Source organism: Garra rufa, chromosome 12 (assembly GCF_049309525.1).
Source record: "Garra rufa chromosome 12, GarRuf1.0, whole genome shotgun sequence".
NCBI classification, from domain to species: Eukaryota; Metazoa; Chordata; class Actinopteri; order Cypriniformes; family Cyprinidae; genus Garra; species Garra rufa.
The window spans coordinates 14,890,140-14,907,697 of NC_133372.1; the positions used below are offsets into that span (position 1 = coordinate 14,890,140).

Consider the following 17,558-nt stretch of genomic DNA (forward strand, 5'->3'; position numbering starts at 1 on the left):
GATGTATTGTGCCGTGCCAAGATTGTCAATGCAATCTTTGACTCGCGGCAATGGGAAAGAATCAGGCACCGTCACCGCATTCACCTTCCGAAAGTCAGTACAAAATCTGACCGAGCCATCTGGTTTCGGAACCAAGACACAGGGAGAACTCCACGGACTTTGACTAGATTTAGCAAAGTTATTCCGCAACAAATATTCCACTTCTGTTCTCATTGCGTTTCTCTTGTCCACAGAACAACAATACGCGTGCTGTTTAATAGGTGAAGCAGAACCTACATCGATGTCATGCTGGAGGACAGAAGTACATGAAGGGACATCATTAAACAATACAGGATAGCTTTGAATTAGTTCAATAATGTCCTGTTTTTGATGAACATCTAGATAAGACAACTGTTGTTGTAGAGAGTTTAAGAACACAGAGTTATTCAAGCACCCTCCAATGAGCATCTCACTGTACTCTTCCAATCCATCATCATTATACTGCGCATTAAACACAGACAAAACAGGTTCTACCTTCTCCTTCAATGCCTTCACCTCAGGATCGTTAATTGTGACAGCAGCGTTGCTAGATTGTTCCAAATACGATTTCAACATGTTCACATGGCATAAACGTGTCTTCCTACGACGGTCTGGAGTATAAATAATGTAATCAGTGTCACTCACCTTGCTTTTAACTACATAAGGCCCTGAAAAACATGCAGCAAGAGCAGCACCCAGCACGGGCAACAATACCAAGACCTTTTCCCCCGGCAGAAAAATGGCTTGTTTATCATATTGTCGCTTCATTTTCTCTTGCGAGCGGCAAAGTGCATCTTTAGCAGTAGCACAGGCTCTATATAACCGTTTGCGGCATCGCGTAACGAAGTCGAGAACATTTGTTTTTGGCGCTTCGCCTAGTGAAAGAAACTGATCTTTTAAAACCTTTAAAGGTCCCCGCACATTATGGCCAAAAACCAATTCAGCCGAACTAAATCCAAGAGACTCTTGTCTCGCGTCACGAACTGCAAACAGCACCATCGGAATGCCATCATCCCAGTCATTTTCAGTTTCAAGACAATATTTACGTAAAGTGGACTTTAAAGTCTGATGCCAGCGTTCCAGCGCCCCCTGGGATTCCGGGTGGTATGAGCTAGAAACAACGTGAGAAATACCCAAAGCTTTCATCGTTTTTCGAAAAACCTTTGACAGGAAATTTGAGCCTTGATCGGTCTGAACGATCTTTGGAAGTCCAAAGGTAGTGAAAAATTTGACAAGTGCCTTCGTAACTGTAACTGCCGTAATCTTACGCAGTGGAACCGCCTCTGGAAATCGTGTGGTGACGCACATTATAGTCAAGAGGTACTGATTCCCCGTTTTAGTACATGGAAGGGGACCAACACAGTCCACAATTACCCGTTCAAATGCCTCGCCAACTGCTGGAATGGGATAAAGCGGAGCTGGCGAAACAACTTGATTGGGCTTACCAGCCATCTGACACGTATGACATGTCTTACAAAATCTAGAAACTTCCGTTTTTAAACTGGGCCAAAAGAAGTGCTGGAGAATACGATCATATGTCTTAGTCACACCGAGGTGTCCCGCCCAGGGATGATCATGCGCAACAGCCAAAATATGCGGCCGAAATTTGGAAGGAACGACAATTTGATTTACAGTACCCCAATCACTATCGCCTTCAGTCAACGAACGTGCATTCCATTTTCGCATTAATACATCATTGTCCCAAAAGAATTGATGCTTACCGGAATGTGCCATCGCAACACTGGCACGACACGTTTCCAGTGTACAATCATTATTTTGGGCCTCAATGAGTGATTCACGCGATACGGGCAAAAATGCAACCATTTCTGGCGCTACAAATGTTTCAAGATGAGAATTAGATGCATTAATTTGTTCAGTAGGAAACGTTCCCTTTTCAAAAACATCACTTAACATCGTATCACTTTTATCAACCTCATCCTGCTGACAAACTGTCTTTACTTGTGTTCTCGTTAACACTGCACTAACAGAAAACACATCAGGAAATTTCTGTGCAAGCTGGTCAGGGTATCTCTCCACCTGTGGTATATCAGTAACATGTAACAATGGCATAATCTTACCACCGGCGATATCATTTCCCATAATAAACTCAACACCCTTTATAGGAAAAGAAGAACGAACTGCCACATCAAAACATCCTGACACCAAATCAGAGTTGAGCCATACTCGATGGAGTGGAACTGGCACGAAACTCATCTCAATCCCTTGTACAATAGTACTAGTTCCACATGCTGACTCTGCACAGAAAGGTAACGCATCTGATAGAATAAAGGACTGCGATCCCCCTGTGTCACGCAATATCTTCACAATACGCTGATCCTCAACCTTACCCGTCAAGGAAACGAAACCCTCAAATACGAAAGGTTTGAAACAGTCTTCAGCATCATCAACCGGAACAGCGCATGTAGGAGAAGAAACGGTTTTGAGCAAAACCACTCCCCGAGACTGACCTACCCCATCATATCGTTTTTGTTTCCTCTGAAGACTATAACAGTCAGCAATAGTGTGCCCTATTTTATGACAATAACTGCATTCGCGCCTGATTTTCACCCCTGGAGATTTCACTTTAAAATCAGACTGGCAACTTTCATTTTCTTTTTGAGAAACTCCTGATTCTGACTGATGTCTAACAAACGTGGTTTTATGCATCAAGGTATATTCATCTGCCAAAATAGCTGCCTGTTGCACAGAAGTTACTTTCTGTTTGTTCAAATAGAGAGCGGTACGTTCTGAAACACAGTTTTTAAACTCCTCGATCAGTAGGGTTGTGTATCGAGAACCGGTTCCATTTTAGAACCGGTTCCAAATTTCCATTAACCGGGTATTCGATAAGACACGCGCATTTCGATTCCGCTTAACGATTCCCGCGTTCGCATTTTAATGTGATTTTCAAACGATTTAAGTGGAGGAAAGAAAAGAACTTGCGCATTGTTTGCATGCAGCGCACACTTCTGAAACGCGAACACGGAGAACAGCGGTCCTGATGCGGGCTCCCGACCTGTGTCCGTTATCGAAACAGTTCCGTGCATCTCCACTGCAGAAAAGGTTGTTCCGGCCCGGAACTGACTTCTCTTTCACATTTATTGACCTGTATGAACGAAATACGTCAGCATATCCTCATAAACACAGCGTTTTTTGTTTTTTTTGTCTTGAGTGAACGTAAACAGATAAGAAAGAAAAACGCATGTGTAACAGTATTCTTTGGTCTGTGTTCGGTGTTAAAGAGACAGCCGTCTAATAAACGTGCCGCCTGTCATAAATGTTAATCAAAGAACAAAAGAAAATCATTAACTGACTGAATATCTTTTATAAATTTAATGAGGACTAATCAATATTTTATTTATGAAAAGCAAACTATGCAGTGTTTTTAAACTTTTGATTTCAATTTCTGTACCTGAAATTTGTTCAGTTTTATTTATTTATGTTATTGCTAATTGATTTGCTCCTATTTTATTACTTGTCTTTAACAATTTAATGTTTGAAATTTATATTAGACTTAGTTTGTTCTCTGTGGTATTATTTGGTAAAACCATAGGCAAAAGACAGAATAAATATGTTTGACTAAAAACTTTTTAATGGATTTATTTTATCATATTGGAATCGGAATTAGGAATCGATAAAAATCGGAATCGATAAGCAGAATCGGAATCGGAATCAGAATCGATAAAATTCAAACGATACCCAACCCTATCGATCAGTAACAATTCGCGCAGAGAGTTATAATCGGTAGCCTTACATGCTTTACTCCACCTATCGAATAATACACTCTTTTCCCAAGCGAATTCAACGTACGTTTGTGAAACAGATTTTTTAGTCATTCAAAAACGTTGTCTATAATGTTCAGGCACCAACTCATACGCACGGAGGATAGCATTTTTCACTGCATCATACTGAACGCTCTCTTCCAAAGACAACGAAGCGCACACTTCCTGCGCTTTCCCCGTGAGCTTACACTGCAGCATTAACGACCAGGCTTCGCTTGGCCATTTTAAAGCCATAGCTATACGCTTAAAAGCCTGAAAGTATGCTTCCACCTCTTTCTCTCGAAAGGGCGGCACTAGGGCGATATTCTTTGCCACACTAAACGAAGCTGCCGATGGAGGATCGCCCAATACAGATGTCGACACAACCACAGGATTATTAACCGAATCAGTTGGGACATCAATAGAATTTTCATTACCAGCATTTGGATCTACATATGGCCTATTGTCTACCCCTGTCTCTTGTTTTACCTGTAATTCCAACTGTCGCAGCCGAATTTTAGTATCTGCTTCAATACGATATTTTTCTAATTGATGCTGCAACTCATCTCTTCGCGCTTGAGCTTTGTCCTGGGCCTCCAACTGCAGTCGAGCTAACCGCACCTTCAAGCGTGCTTCACCCTGAGACGTCGGTGATGCATCAGTAGACAATGATAAAGGCTCAAATTTTGGCATAGACAATGATGACCTTACCTCACGAACATTTAGTGACAGGAGCTACTGGAGACTCCATAGCAACTGATGATTCCCCCTGCTTTACTTCAGCGTCAGGTAACACCCCTTTTTCAAAAAGACCAGCCAGCAAACACATTTTCACGTCCTTTTTAAGTAGTGTTCTAGAAAAAAATATATCATAATGCTGAGCAATAATGAACAAATCATCTTTTCGACAGTTGTCCAGTTTTTCAACACTTGGTTGCTTAATAAATTCGTTCAAATCAAACGCTGCCATTACTTACCGCTGCGTTCATACGAATCAAGCAAGCACACCCCGGTCCTAACTTCCTAACCACAAGACTAACTACAACCTTCCTAGTCTTCAGAGGGTTACCAGTTAAGAGATAGAATCTCCTCCCCGGATTACCTCCAAAAATAACAAATTAAAACAAAAAACTCAAAACAATAAACAGTAATCCGATGGAAGGTCCGGCGCTAAACACGGCCAGCTGGATTACTCTAACTAACCGGAGCGTTAACCTACTCAATCACTATAACGCAGTCAAATCATCCCGGACGAGCCCCCAATTTATGTTACAACCTCTCGTTAAAATGGCTCGAAAAGAGAGGTTATGTAACATAAAAAGAATGAGGACACGAGGTTACTATTCAAGTCTATTTATTCATTCACTCAACGGATAACGACATTGACGAATTTAACAACCAAATAACACTTAACATAATGGACAACAACTAACAAAGAAAAAGTAAGAACACAAAAAAATAAACAAAAGGACAAAGTTTGTTTGCTGGCTGGCCCACAAGAATCCGTCTGTGTTCCCTTCTCCTCCTCATTGGCGTCTTTTTAACCACTATCTGTTAATCAGCCTCGCAAAAACAAACAGGTGCGTCCACCTAAAAGAAAGAGAGAGAGAGAGAGAGAGAGAGAAAGAGAGCGCACCTACACGCTCGTAGAGATAGCGTAACGCCAAGAAAACAAGGGAGGGGCGACAAAAGGCAACAAGATCCTGCTTAAGCCGCCGACCGTAACAAATAGTTGTTCATGATTTGAATCCTTTCCAACAATGATTATGATTTTGAGATCCATCTTTTCACACTGAGGACAACTAAGGGACTCTTATGCAAATATTACAGAAGGTTCAAACGCTCACTGATGCTTCAGAAGGAAACACAATGCATTAAACTTTTGAACATATGAAGATTTTTTTTTGCCTAGACATCTTTTTTTTTTTTTTTAGTACTGCCCTTTAGAAACTACAGAAGATACTTACGTTTCCCAGAAGACTAAATAAGTTATTTTTACCCTGATCTTCAAATTCAAAAAGTTTTCACCCCCCGGCTCTTAGTGTATTGTGTTTCCTTCTGCAGCATCAGGGAGCGTTTGAACCTGCTGTAATATGTAATAGTTGCATATGAGTCTCTCAGTTGTCCTTAGTGTGAAAATATGGATCTCAAAATCATACAGTCATTGGAAAGGGTTCAAATACACAAAAAGGCTGAAAAACCAAAGAATTTGTGGGACCTGAAGGATTTTTCTAAAGAACACTGGGCAGTTTAACTGTTCAGGACAAACAAGGGACTCACGAACAACTATCACTAAACGCCTTTTATATTAAATATCTTATTCAGGTCAGTACTAAATAAAAAATAACCTGCATTTTGTATGATCCCTCTTATTGTGGTAAAATATTTTTTGTAGATTCTGCAAGGTGTATGTAAACTTTTGACCCTAACTGTATACTACACACATCTATAAAATGGGCATTCTTAGATTCAGTCTTAATAAATTTTCACCAGATGTTGGTGTTTGCGTTGGTACATTGCACTTGTCTGCTGTGAGTTCCTTCGCTGACACATATGTGTCTTGGATGGAAGTATTTCATGGTGTGTTAGCTGTGACCACCACGTTCACACTTTGCAGTTGATTTATTCTCAATCTCTGGCATGGGAGCTGCAAACATTTTTTTTCCACTGTATTATAGTCTCTGACTCTTCTGGTTTGCTTGTTTTATGTTTTGGCTATGCTTGGTATAGCGGTTGGAGCACTAGTTTTGTCCCAATACACTTAGATGAAAAGTGCACTAACAAAAACTCTCAACTTTTTAATGATCATAACATGCCCTTTTTCTAAAAGATGATCATTATGTTTCTACATCAATCCATGGATGAGATATAACCTGTTAAATGTTGGGTATCATTAAACATTTTTTGAGAAAATTTGACTATTCTTAGTCAAATTATTATTATTATAGACCATTGATATGTCTATAATTGTCTCATGTGAGTTTACATTATTTTAATTATATTTCTCAAAAGTGCTGTTAATTTCTCTTTGTGTATAACTTTTTAAAATTGATAAATGACTACTGAGAGCATCTTTAAATCAAGATTAAAATTTGGTCTTTATTTTCAGAGAACATAAGAAACCGAATATTATCTTATTCATTTTGCTAAATGTCTTCACCAGGAAGCGCCTGTGGTGGCAAGGGCCTCACTTTTCCTGGAGTGTGCTCGTTTTGTGCATCGCTGTAACCGTGGTAACTGGCCAGAGTGGATGAAAGGTCACCATGTAAATATCACTAAGAGAGGGCTGTCCAGAGGACGATCGCCTGTAGCAGGAAACAAAAGAAACACAAAGCTCCAATGGAATGCAGCCAAACACTTTTACCAGTGGGGAGATGTGAGTCACATTATATGTAAATTTAGTCATCCCTGCAGAAAACATTCTTACGTAATTTTTGAAAAATTAATTTGTGGTATTTGCCTGCATCTAATATATGTATTCTCAAATAGGCTATAGGCACTCGGCTGAGTGAAATTTGCCATTCAGACAGTGAGAGTCCAGCAAACATCTTGGGTTTTATCTATGATGAAGAGAGCAAGAGGCGAGCAAAAAAGGAGGATGAGGATGAAGATTATCTGGATGACAGTAAGAGTGGAAATGATGAATTCAGATGAAACAGATAGTGAACTTTTCGGTCCCACGTTGTATTAGGTGGCCTTAACTACCATGTACTTGCATAAAAAATAAGTACATTGTAGGGCTGGGCGGTATACCTTTTCATACCGAATACCGGTGTTTTTTTTTTTAATGATATTCATTTTTCATATACCCCAATACCGGTGAGTGTGTGCGTACAAAGCGCTGGGAACACGTATGTTGACGCAAACAGAAACCGCAGCTTGCACGTGCTTGTCTGAAGCAACACATCTGAGGTGTGGACGTATTTCATTATATCTGAGAAAGACCCAGGGTTAGCGATTTGCAAAACTTGTAATGCCGAAATTTCAAGAGGGGGTGTGTCTGCAGAGATGAGGGCAGAGATCGGCGCATTGTGCGCAGACAGATGTAGCTTTCAGTGAGAGAAAAACAATGGCTTTACATTGGTGTTACGTCGCAATATTTTAAAGATATGTCTTTTCTATATACTGTATTTTTATTAATATTTATGCTTTAAAGGCAATGGATATCACACAAGCAACGTGGAAACTGATCAATATGTTAAAGTGAAAGTAAAAACTGACTTTCAGCATCTGTGCATTCTTTCAGACAATGAGAGACGATTATATGCTGATATTAATTTAGTCCCTTAATATTTTTCTTGTGCCCCGAACATGGTGGGAAAAATAAATAAAAAAGAAACGTATTTTGTGTAAGGTTTGTTTTTGAAAGTCTTAAATAAAGCTCTTAATTTTCATTGATGACTGCAGTGTTATTAGGGGGTTATGAAAGTCATAATTATGATTTCAGGTGCTCTAAAATGTGGGGACTGAAAGACAAGAATTGCGATGAAACTTCAAAAGGCTATCCATTGAATAAATATGAGCGCTGCACGTTTCAAAATCATTTGTTGCGCTACTTTCTATACTACCAATCTGACAGCGCCTCCTGCTGGAAGAAAAACGCGTAGACTTGTAAATGTGAACTTGTGAAGAATGCACAATAAAGTGTTGTGTATTTTGACTGCAAATCATGAATTCTGATTTCTTCACCTCATTACAATTATGAGTGCCACTGTCACTTCTTTGTGAACAGCAGCATTTTGTGAGACCAATCAAACCTGGGTTAATACTAGTCCGGTCAATGTAAGCCAATATACTGCAGTAATTAGTCTCTAATTTATTAGGAAATGTGGTTAACACCTAGTCATGCATGAAAAAAAAAAAAATACCGTCATATACCGTGATACCGTATAATTTTGAAAAATACCGTGATATAAATTTTTGGTCATACCGCCCAGCTCTAGTACATTGTACTTATTGTGTTGATATTGTAGTGCAAAACATTTTTACTGCTATTGAGGTAGGATATGGGTAAGGTTAGGGACAGGTTTGGTGGTATGGGTAGGTTTAAGGGTGGGTTAAGGTGTAAGGAATGGGTCAACAGTGTAATTATAAATGTAATTACAGATGTAATTATGTGCAGCTATTTTTAAAATACAAGTACAATGTAAAAACATGTATGTACATAAATGCATTGTATCAAATGATTAATTTAAATGTAAGTCCATACTAGTTAAGGTCACCTAATATAAAGTGGGACCAACTTTTCAAATCTAACAGTTGAGCATTTAACTAATGATTTTTTTACGATTCTTTCAACAGACACCGTCAACCCCACAAAGTGTGGATGTCCGTTTGCTCTGAAGATGGCTGCTTGTCAGCTTCTTCTGGAGATCACCACTTTCCTACGAGAGACATTTCCCTGTCTTCCTAGACCCAGAACAGAGCCCCTTGTGGTCAGTTGTGTTATTGCTTTCCTCAAACTAGATTCATTCATCAGAGTTATTAATATTATTAACTAAAACTATAACTATTAAAGGGATAGTTCAGAGAGCTTTTTGACTCTGCAAAGACAGCAACGCAGCTCCTCCAACTTCGAAATCATCCTACATTGCTGATTTACCTTTTTTTTGTAAAGGCCGTTTGATCTTCTTTGCACATTCTTTGTAAACACTGGGTCGGTACTTCTGCAGCAATGTAGGTAGATTTTGAAGTTGGAGGAGCAAATGAGATGGAAGTTTATCAACATAGTCCAGCTGTAAATTTTGTCATTTGTAATTTCATTTAGAAAATAATCGATTGTTTCGCTAGATGGGATGGGATTTGTTTAGAGCCCTTTGAAGCTGCATTTAAACTGCATTTTGGAAGTTCAAACTCGCGGGCTCCATAGAAGTCCACTATATGGAGAACATTCCTAAATAGTTTACTAGGAATTGGAAATTAATTGGAATTTAAATATCTCAGTTCAGTTCATTTCTTACTAGCTTACAGCCCTGGTGTATATTCAGCCTGTTTGACTGATGATTGAAGGGTAAGTGGATCTTACATTGCACAGTAAAAGAATACATATAACAGACTTGTCTTTCGGCTCTTATAGGATTTAGAGAGCTGTCGTTTGCGTCTGGACCCTGAGCTAGGCCGCCACCGCTATGAGAGGAAGATCAGCTTTGCAGGAATCCTGGATGATGAAGATGGACACGATTCTCTGAATAGCAGCAGCCACACCCTCAAGTCTGACACTGGCTGTGAGGAAAAGAAATCATCACAAGAGCCACTGGGTAAAATGAAAAAGGAATGATTGTCTGCATGTAAATGTTTGATCAAGGCTCAATTCGATATATCATTTTGTCTTGTCTCCTTTCCCCAGCTCCAATCAGGAAGATCCGTATTGGTGGCTCTCGGTTGCTACAGATAAAAGGAGCAAGGAGTTTCCGAGTTAAGAAAGGAGGCTCTTTGTCGTCTATCCGCCGGGCAGGGAGTCTGAAAAGCACTAAGATGTCCAGACAGGACTCAGAGTCAGAGAATGACGCAGAATCGGAACGGCTGCTCTCGCAGAGTAGAGATACTGTCACTGATATAGGTCAGACAAATCCTTCTCCAGCCCTGTATGATTTATTTTGGCTAGATCTCATCTTTCTGAGAGCTGTAATGTTAAATTTGTAAAAATATAAGTACAAGTACAAGAAAGGTATGAATAATGGAAAAAATGGCATGAATAGTAAACTTTACTAAATGTGACCCTGGACCATAAAACCAGTCAAGTAGCATGGGTATATTTGTAGCAATACTCAAAAATACATTGTATGGGTGAAAATTATCGATTTGTCTTTTATGCCAAAATCATTAGGTAAAGATCATGTTCCATGAAAATATTTTGTAAAGTTCCTACCTTAAATATATGAAAACTTAATTAGTAAATGTAATATGCTAATTAGTAATATTAGTAATATGCAATGCTGAGAACTTAGTTTATACAACATTATAGGCGATTTTATCAAAATTTCAAAACCTTTTTTTTTTTTTTTGTTTTAGGCTTCTCCTTATTTTAATAATTTAGACATCCATCAATTATGGTGAAGGAAAAAAAAAGCAGCGCTGGTGGAAACAACACGAAACTTCACTTTCGAGACTGACTCGTTTACTGTGCTTCAGCGCAGCTGAATCCACGTTCAAGCGCACACAATAGGCTTAAACGATTGATCTATATAATGACTAAAACTCGCCCCAAGCACCGGCAAAAATAAATAACAATGAATGTGTCGAGGAAAGAGTAAGGACATAAATGAATTATTTATTAATAAATTTGCGTATTCTGTGTCGCAAAGATCCTGGGGTACAACGACGTAACTCGCTGATTAACCTCCATAGTATGATGCATTGTTGTGGAATCGAACTAGCTAGTCACGTTGTTCCCGAACAAGGTCGCATCTCAGTCGTTTGAACCACATTAGTTCAACAACTTAAGGCCATTGTTAATGACGTCACCGAGTAATAACTTCTGCTATTTAACTGATTAGAGATCTCAAAAATGCAGCTATATTGAACATGGCACCAAATGACTAATTTACTATATTTTTACTACTTTATTTGATGTTTGATTCATGGCGGGTTCCCTCTTACGCCATACTCCGGGGATCCCATTGGCATTTATACACATGCACACTTATCAAAAACGGCACTTTAAAGGACGCTCAAAAGTACATAGATTAAAATGCATTTATATTTAAATTGAATGGACGATATAGATTATACTGCATGTTAGCTTGGTTATTGTGCCCAAGAGCATAATTTGTTGAGCCCATATGTCTTGCTAACAAGAAGAGCTGTAGTTCCAACCATGTAAGTTTGCAACGCTGTTTGCGAATGTTCCTCGGAACTATGGTTTCGGAAAACACCCAATCGTTGAACTATGTTGGTAACGACGGAACTTGCAACCATAGTTGGCTAGCGATGCTTTTGGGAAACGCACACCTGACACGCAATCTCCTTTTCGGATGCGCCTTTAGAGAGAAATTCATCTTTACGGATTACATGAAAGAGTTTTTGTTTTGATTTGTTGTATTTCGTTAAATAATAATTTAAAGCTTTCTATAAATGTATTTATTATGTCTGTGAGGCATGCATTTTGCTTCATTTTGTTAAGCACTCCTGTTCAAGAACCAGACGGCAGAAAGCGCATAATTTTTGTTTTCTTTATTTTATAAAAATGCTGTAACGTTTTTTTCAATGTATTACTCATACTTTGTGAGCAAAAATGACGGATAATTTTAAATTGCTTCCAATGAAAAAATGCAAGTGATCGCGCTGGCGCCTCGATGTCCTGCAAGCTTTAGCTTCCACTTTCTGCACAAACTATGCGCCTAATAGCGCACTTTCATCTGTAAAGTTTAAACTACCATTCAGGGGTGCGTTTCCCGTACAACGACGTAACTCGCTGATTAACTTCCATAGTACGATGCATTGTTGTGGAAAAATGTATTATTTTTTGTTTCCTGTCATTTCGCTTTATTTGATGTTTGATTTATCAAGGGTTCCCTCTTACGTCATACTCCGGGGTTCCCTTAGGCGTGTATGCACATGCGCACTTATCAGAAACGGCACTTTAAAGGACGCACAAAAATACATAGATTAAAATGCATTTATATTTAAATTGAATGGACGATATAGATTATACTGCATGTTAGCTTGGTTATTGTGCCCAAGAAAATTATTTATTGAGCCCATATGTCTTCCTAACAAGAAACTATGCTTCTAACCACAGGTCGAGAGCTGTAGTTCCAACCACGTAAGTTTGCGACGCTGTTTGCGAATGTTCGTTTGAACTATGGTTTCGGGAAACACCCAATTGTTGAACTATGTTGGTAACGACGGAACTTACGACCATAGTTGGCTAACGATGCTTTAGTACCGTTGTTTTATACTTGAACTGTTTTATATCTATAGATTTTCTTTTTAGGCAAGTCGATGATTTGAGAAGGCAAACTGATCAAACAGACTATATGATCAGTCTTCCGCTGGGCGCTGTTCGGTAAAAAAACAAACAAACAAACAAAATTATATTTAACGAATAAAAAGGGCTCCAAACGTTTTTTCTAAATTAGCTAAATAAAAAACGAAACTAAATATAACCACTTTGCCATTACATACAAAACTGAACTATTTTATAGCTGAAACAGTTAGTTGTTTTGGGAGAAGGGGAAAATATATTTTGGTCTTGTCTATTGCTTCACCTTTATTTCGAGAATAAACCCAGCGTAAATATGCAAATGTCACTCCAAAAACATAACAAAACAAGTTTCATACAAATTCTGAATGGATTATAGCCTGGAAAGTGCAAAGCACGCTCCGCTTATTATCACTAAAAGCCTCACTAATCTTAGTTCATAGAGATCTCACAAAATTCTATTATAATTAATAAAGCTCTCTAAACTACACAATTAATCTTTTATTTACATGCGTCTACACTCATAAGATGATTCACGAGCGCACAAAAAGGCACTTAATAAAAACCAATCCGGCGCTTTCAGTGGTGAGTGAATTCTGACAAGTGTTTCTAATTGTTCGGAAACAACAGATATGTCTGTGATTGGCTGCATTGCTCAACTCTGCAAAAACACGTTGGATAGTTTGCCAAATCTTTAATTGCTTTCATTTGAGGGTTATATAGCACCGTCTAGTACAACCGAGCCTGCTTGGCTAAAGCAGTTGCAGCGGGGCTGTCGAGGATTCCATGACTAACCACAGGGGGGGCAACTGTACATTTTTATATATATATATATATATATATATATATATAGTTAATATGACATAAACTACATAAAAATATGCAAGGTGTGTTTTTAACTTTAAACTGGATGGCTATTTTGCAGTTCCTTCATCAAATATGTCTCAGAAATCCTAATTTGAGTAACACTGAACTATGATATCATAAATATTTTTCACAATTTGAAATGTTAATGCTACTCTTTTAAATCTTCAAGTTCGAGGTATAAGTAATACTGATATTTAAAAAAAAAAAAATCAAAAGCAGGAACCTGCCAATAAAAAGCCCAGACTACTGTTTTAATATTTCATTTTTTATACGCTTTTTTATCTTTTTTTGCTTTATTTACATAATTTTATGGACTATGCAAGCCATATTTTCTATATGGAAACTATAAATGTCAAAGACAATCAAACTGCCTACATCCAAACTGAAACATATTTTTGTCATTGTCACTGATAGATATGCTATACAAATATGCTAAATTAACAAATATGCATTTAACTTTAATTAATTTTTTTTATTAAAATGTGTGCATGTGTTAAATGTTTAGGGAGTCCTTGGAGTGCTAGCGAGCCAAGCATTGAGCCTGAGGGTCCTGGCAGTACAGGGGGTGTTGAGGACAACTACCATCGCAACATGTCATGGCTGCATGTAAATGCCAACACTCTTATTTTTGCCTGTGTAAATGTAATATGTGTAATATATGTATGATACAAACCTCTTTCTCAATTTCCAGATCATGATTCTGCTGTGCAACCAGCAGAGTTTCATCTGCACTCATGTGGATTTCTGCCACCCTCGCTGCTATCAGCACCACAGTCGCTCATGTGCTCGGCTCGTCCGTGCCATCAAGCTTTTATACGGAGAGACAGTAGACAGTCTGAAAGAGAACAGCACCACTGGCAATATCAGTGGCCGTGCCAAGAAGAGCAAAGAGGTGGTTAAATAATATTCAGTGTTTCTGTAGTACAGTATCAGTGTTTGACAGACACAAAACAAAATTCTAGAACCATAAAACTACTTTTGTTGTTTAATTATAATGCAGAAGCAATGCAGCATTGATAGTTATTTATCCCAGTTACAGTATACATAATCTCTCTAAAATCTCTAAAAGCGCTCAAGTGTGCTACATGCTGTTTTCTGAAGGAAACTTTAAAATGTTAAAAAATGTCCCATATGAGTTCTTGTTTTTATATTTAAAGGGATAGTTCATCCAAAAATTAAAGGATAACTATTGCCAAAATGCAACCTGGGCTGTTTTTTTTTACTGTAAACGAGACAAACATATATCTAAAAGCATAATTACGACAAAAAACGAGCCGTTTTTGAGATTGACCGTGATTTCGTTTTGTTTTCAATGGCCGGTGAATGGGAGTACTAGGAGTATAAATTTGAGCGCATCAAAATCGATATTTTTATAACACTAAGAAGGCTCGACACACCATGAAACTTTGCTCGAAGTATCGCCTGGGTCTCTACACATGAACTCGAGCATTGAGAACATTGTTTGTGTACACAGAGTTTACTAAAAAGAAAGGTTTTGAACAACTCACTTACACTGTTTGTGTTTCCGCTCGCAGCCTTCTTGCCAGTCAAGAGGTGTCGATCTCCGAATGCGAATGAATGGACTCCATAGGACGAAATATTAGGCTTATATGACGGTCTTTTTACAACTAGAAGGTTAATATTGTTTTTCACTTGCGACAAACAACGAATTAGCCGTGCATTTATATGGAAATATGCTTTAGGAGCTATCCATCCTCGCATTCGGAGATCGACACCTCTTGACTGGGAAGACGGCCGGGAGCGGAAACTCAAACAGTGTAAGTGAGTTGTTCAAAAACTTTCTTTTTAGTAAACTGTGTGTACACAAACAATGTTCTCAATGCTCGAGTTCATGTGTAGAGACCCAGGCGATACTTCGAGCAAAGTTTCATGGTGTGTCGAGTCTTCTTAGTGTTTTAAAAATATAGATTTTGATGCACTCAAATTTATGCCCCTAGTATTCCCATTCACCGACCATTGAAAACAAAACGAAATCACGGTCAATCTCAAAAACGGCTCGTTTGTCGTAATTATGCTTTTAGAGATATATGTTTGTCTCGTCTACAGTAAAAAAAAAACATCCCAGGTTGCATTTTGGCAATAGTTATCCTTTAAGATTCTGTCATTAATTACTAACCCTCATGTCATTCCAATCATGGACTATTTGATGATGTCCTTACTACCTTTCTGGCCCTTTAACATGCTAATTGAGTTGCTGTCTACGCAGGGTCAGAAAGCTCTCAGATTTCAACAAAAATATCATAATTTGTGTTCAGAAGATGAACCGAGGTCTTATGGGTTTGGAACGACATGAGGTTAAGTAATTAATGACATAATTTAAATTTCTGGGTGAACTATTAAATTCATGCATCATCTTTCATTTCCAATTCTTATATTTTATTATTAATTTCACTTAATTTAATAAGACACTATAGGGTTGTTTCCAATTAACAAAACCAAACTTTTCACTGCAGAAGAAACAGAAGCAGCTGAAGTGGCATTTAGATGCATTTACACATTTAACGAAGCTAAAATGTAGCATGAAAGCATTTACATTGCAAAATTGCAACAGTATAAATAATGTAATGAGCTTGGTGTTTAAAATATTATTTATATAAAAATATGAAATCTGCCACATGTACAGGACATACAGACAATTGAAACTGCAATACTCCCATGGTGCATACAAGTAACATTAAACACAAAAAGTAACATTAAATACAAACAGTAACATTAAATACAAAAAGTAACATTAAAGACGAAGGTAGAATTAAAAAAAAAATATGAGTGTGTGTGTGTGTGTGTCAGAGTTCAGAAAGTTTGTCAGGCAGAAGAGGAGAGTGAGGGGAGTGGGGGCAAAGCAGGGAGAGAGTTGAGCTTCCTGACAGCCTGATGGGTGAAGCTGTCCTTCAGTCTGCTGGTCCTGGCCTGGAGACTCCGCAGTCTCCTCCCTGATGGCAGCAGGCTGAAGAAGCTTTGCATTGGGTGGGTGGGATCAGCTGCTATGCAGAGGGCTTTTTTGGTGAGACATGTGCTGTAGATGTCCTGTAGGGTGGGGAGAGGGACACCAATGATCCTCTCAGCTGCTCTGACTATGCGTTGGAGAGTTTTTTGGCAGGACGCATTGCAGGCTCCAAACCACACAGTGATGCAGCTCGACAGGATGCTCTCGATGGTTCCTCGGTAGAATGTGTACATGATGGGGGCTGGTGCTCTAGCTCTTCTTAGTTTGCGGAGGAAGTAGAGACGCTGCTGTGCTTTCTTGGCCAGTGCAGTGGTGTTGTTCGTCCAGGAGAGATCCTCAGTGATATGCACATCCAGGAACACACTCACCGTTGATGGTCAGAGGAGCATGCTGAGTGTGCACTCTCCTGAAGTCAACAACAATCTCTTTCGTCTTCGCCACATTCAGAGAGAGATTGTTGTCTCCACACCACGTGGCCAGGCGGCTCACCTTGCTTCTGTAGTTTGTCTCATCCCTGTAGTTAATGAGACCCACCACAGTCGTGTCATCCGCAAACTTAATGAAGAGGTTGGAGCTGTGTGACGGTGTGCAGTCGTGGGTCAGTAGAGTGAAGAGAAGGGGGCTCAGCACACATCCCTGAGGTGCCCCCATGTGAAGAATGATGGTGTTGGATGTGTTACTGCCGACACGTACTGCTTGTGGTCTTCCTGTGAGGAAATCCAACAGCCAGTTTACACAGTGAGGTGTTAAGCCCCATCTGGACCAGTTTTTGTGTGAGCTGTTGGGGCATTATAGTGTTAAATGCTGAATTGAAGTCTATGAACAGCATTCGGACATTCAGACTTTTTTGTCCAGATGTGTGAGTGCTGAGTGGAGTGCAGTGGAGATGGCGTCTTCGGTCGAGCGGTTGGACCGATACGCAAACTGGAAGGGGTCCAGTGAGGGGGGAAGGACAGACTTAATGTGCTGCATGACTAGCCGTTCAAAGTCTAAGTCATTAAAGCATGAGGGAGATGACTTTTTT

General features: G+C 39.0%; 1 protein-coding gene across 1 annotated transcript in view; it reads left to right on the forward strand.

The window, feature by feature from the left end:
• Positions 1 to 17,558, forward strand: part of unc80 (unc-80 homolog (C. elegans)) — a 96,558-nt gene that overhangs the window by 47,636 nt on the left and 31,364 nt on the right. Inside the window, exons 24-30 of the mRNA XM_073852515.1 lie at positions 6,943 to 7,155; positions 7,269 to 7,404; positions 9,081 to 9,214; positions 9,856 to 10,036; positions 10,126 to 10,338; positions 14,075 to 14,175; positions 14,261 to 14,461. Of these exons, the coding sequence (XP_073708616.1) occupies positions 6,943 to 7,155; positions 7,269 to 7,404; positions 9,081 to 9,214; positions 9,856 to 10,036; positions 10,126 to 10,338; positions 14,075 to 14,175; positions 14,261 to 14,461 (1,179 nt within the window). The remainder of the gene's footprint in view (positions 1 to 6,942; positions 7,156 to 7,268; positions 7,405 to 9,080; positions 9,215 to 9,855; positions 10,037 to 10,125; positions 10,339 to 14,074; positions 14,176 to 14,260; positions 14,462 to 17,558) is intronic.